This window comes from Priapulus caudatus, unplaced genomic scaffold (assembly GCF_000485595.1).
Source record: "Priapulus caudatus unplaced genomic scaffold, Priapulus_caudatus-5.0.1 Scaffold246, whole genome shotgun sequence".
NCBI classification, from domain to species: domain Eukaryota; kingdom Metazoa; phylum Priapulida; class Priapulimorpha; order Priapulimorphida; family Priapulidae; genus Priapulus; species Priapulus caudatus.
In genome coordinates, this window is record NW_014577307.1 from 172,664 (window position 1) to 174,894 (window position 2,231).

At 52.0% G+C, this 2,231-nt stretch overlaps 1 protein-coding gene across 1 annotated transcript in view; it reads left to right on the plus strand.

Moving 5' to 3' along the window:
- Nucleotides 1-2,231, plus strand: part of LOC106807991 (neprilysin-11-like) — a 10,980-nt gene that overhangs the window by 795 nt on the left and 7,954 nt on the right. The window contains exon 2 of the mRNA XM_014810529.1: nt 1,809-1,867. Within this exon, the coding sequence (XP_014666015.1) occupies nt 1,809-1,867 (59 nt within the window). The remainder of the gene's footprint in view (nt 1-1,808; nt 1,868-2,231) is intronic.

The window sequence follows — 2,231 nt, forward strand, 5'->3', positions numbered from 1 at the left end:
CGTGTGTATGTGTTGTCGGTGCGCGATCGGCTCGTGTGTATGTGTGTCGGCGCTTAGCGTTCGTGTGTATGTGTTGTCGGCGCCTAGGGTTCGTGATGTAATGTGTGTCGGCGCAGGTTTCGTGTGTCGTGTGTCGGACGCGAGGTTCGTTGTATGTGTGTCGGCGCGAGGTTGCGCCGTGTGTATGTCGTTGTCGGGCCGGTCGGCTCGTGTGTATGTTGTGTCGGCGCTGGTTCGTTGATGTATGTGTGCGGCGCTAGGTTCGTGTGTATGGGTGTCGGCGCGAGGTTCGTGTGTATGTGTTCGGCGCGAGGTTCGTGTGTATATGTGTTGGCGCGAGGTTCGTGTGTATGGTGTGTCGCGGTGGGTCGTGGTATGCTGTTGTCGGCGTAGGTTCGTGTGTATGTGTGTCGGACGTAGGTTCGATGTGTTATGTTGTGTCGGCGCGAGGTTCGTGTTGTGTGATGTCGTCGCGCGAGGTTCGTTGTGTATGTGTGTCGGCGGTTCGCGGCTCCGTGTGTATGTCGTGTCGGCGCCTAGGTTCGTGTGTATGTGTGTCCGGCGCTGACGGTTCGTGTGTTGTGTGTCGCGCTAGGTTCGTGTGTATGTCGTGTCGGCGGCGAGGTTCGTGTGTATGTGATGTCCGGCGCGAGGTTCGTGTGTAGGTGTGTCGGCGAGAGGTTTCGTGTGTATGACTTGTGGTCGGCGCGAGGTTCTTCGTGATGTATCGTGCTGTATGTGTGTCGGGGTCGGCTCGTGTGTATGTGTGTCGGCGCGAGGTTGTGTGTATGGTGTCGGCGCGAGGTTCGTGTGTATGTGTGTCGGCGCTAGGTTTCGGTGTGTATGTGATGGTCGGCGCGACGGTTCGTGTGTATGTGTGTCGGCGCGAGGTCCGGTGTGTATGTGTGTATGTGTGTCGGCGGTCGGCTCGTGTGTATTGTGTGTCGCGGCGCTAGTTCGTGTGTATGTTGTGTCGGCGCTAGGTTCGTGTGTATGTGGCTGTCGGCGCGAGTTCGTTGTGTACTGTGATCGGCGCGAGGCTTCGTGTGTATGTTGTGTCGTGGCGGTCGGCTGGTGTATGTGGTGTCGGCGCTAGGTTGTGTGTATGTGGTGTCAGGCGCATAGGTTCGGTGTGTACTGTGTTTCGCGCGCGAGGTTCGTGTGATGTGTGTCGGCGCTAGGGCTCTGGTGTAATGTGTGTCGGCCGCGAGGTTCGTGTGTATGTGTGTCCGGCCCACGAAGGTTCGTGTGTATGTGTGTCGGCCTCGCGAGGTTCGTGTGTAAACACATACACACGAACCTCGCGCCGACACACAGTCGGCGGTCGGCTCGTGTGTATGTGTGTCGGCGCAAGGTTCGTGTGTATGTGTGTCGGCGGTCGGCTCGTGTGTATGTGTGTCGGCGGTCGGCTCGTGTGTATGTGTGTCGGCGGTCGGCTCGTGCGTATTGACCGTCGCTTCGATCGTCTACAGCGCCGACAACACAGCGACGTCGATAACCTTCCGTCTCGCAATTTCCGTGCTATTAATTAACCGTTGCCGTATGAACCAAGCTTGTAATAATTAGTTAGACGAGATTTACAGCGGTAGCAGATTGTCCGCAAAAGAATTGCCGAGGAATCTCAGGCAATACTAATGATATTAAATAAGCAGACAGTTGGCCTTTGTGCTTTGATGTAATTACAGTGATGGATTTCATAGTTCATCGTACTATATATTATAAAAAAGTAGCCTAGCCCATGCTGAAATAATATGGAAAAGGACAACGTGTCGATATCAAATATTTATTTCGTGTTTGTTCTTATATAGCTGGGGCGAAACGCCGGCCATTGCGAATGCATTCTACGACGCCTCCCTGAATGCAATGAGTAAGTGTCTCGCCGAATATAGACATTTTAATAGCAGAGTTCGCTTATCCTCCCTGCGGGGTGTGTGCAAATGTTCAAGAAATAAATCATGTCTAGGCGAGGGCTAGGCTGAAGGGATAATTGTGTTTTTTTCTGAGTTGTAATTGTTTTTGTAAATTGTAATTTCGTCCATTATTTATTGCATTTATTTTCGAATTACGAAGTACAATTATTATTTAAGCTGTTTTTTATTTTGCTATAAAATCTAGGGGGCAGCTAACCCCTTGGAAATCACTCGATAGAAACTGGAAGCGACACAGAGAGAGAGAGAGAGAGAGAGAGAGAGAGAGAGAGAGAGAGAGAGAGAGAGAGAGAGAGAGAGAGA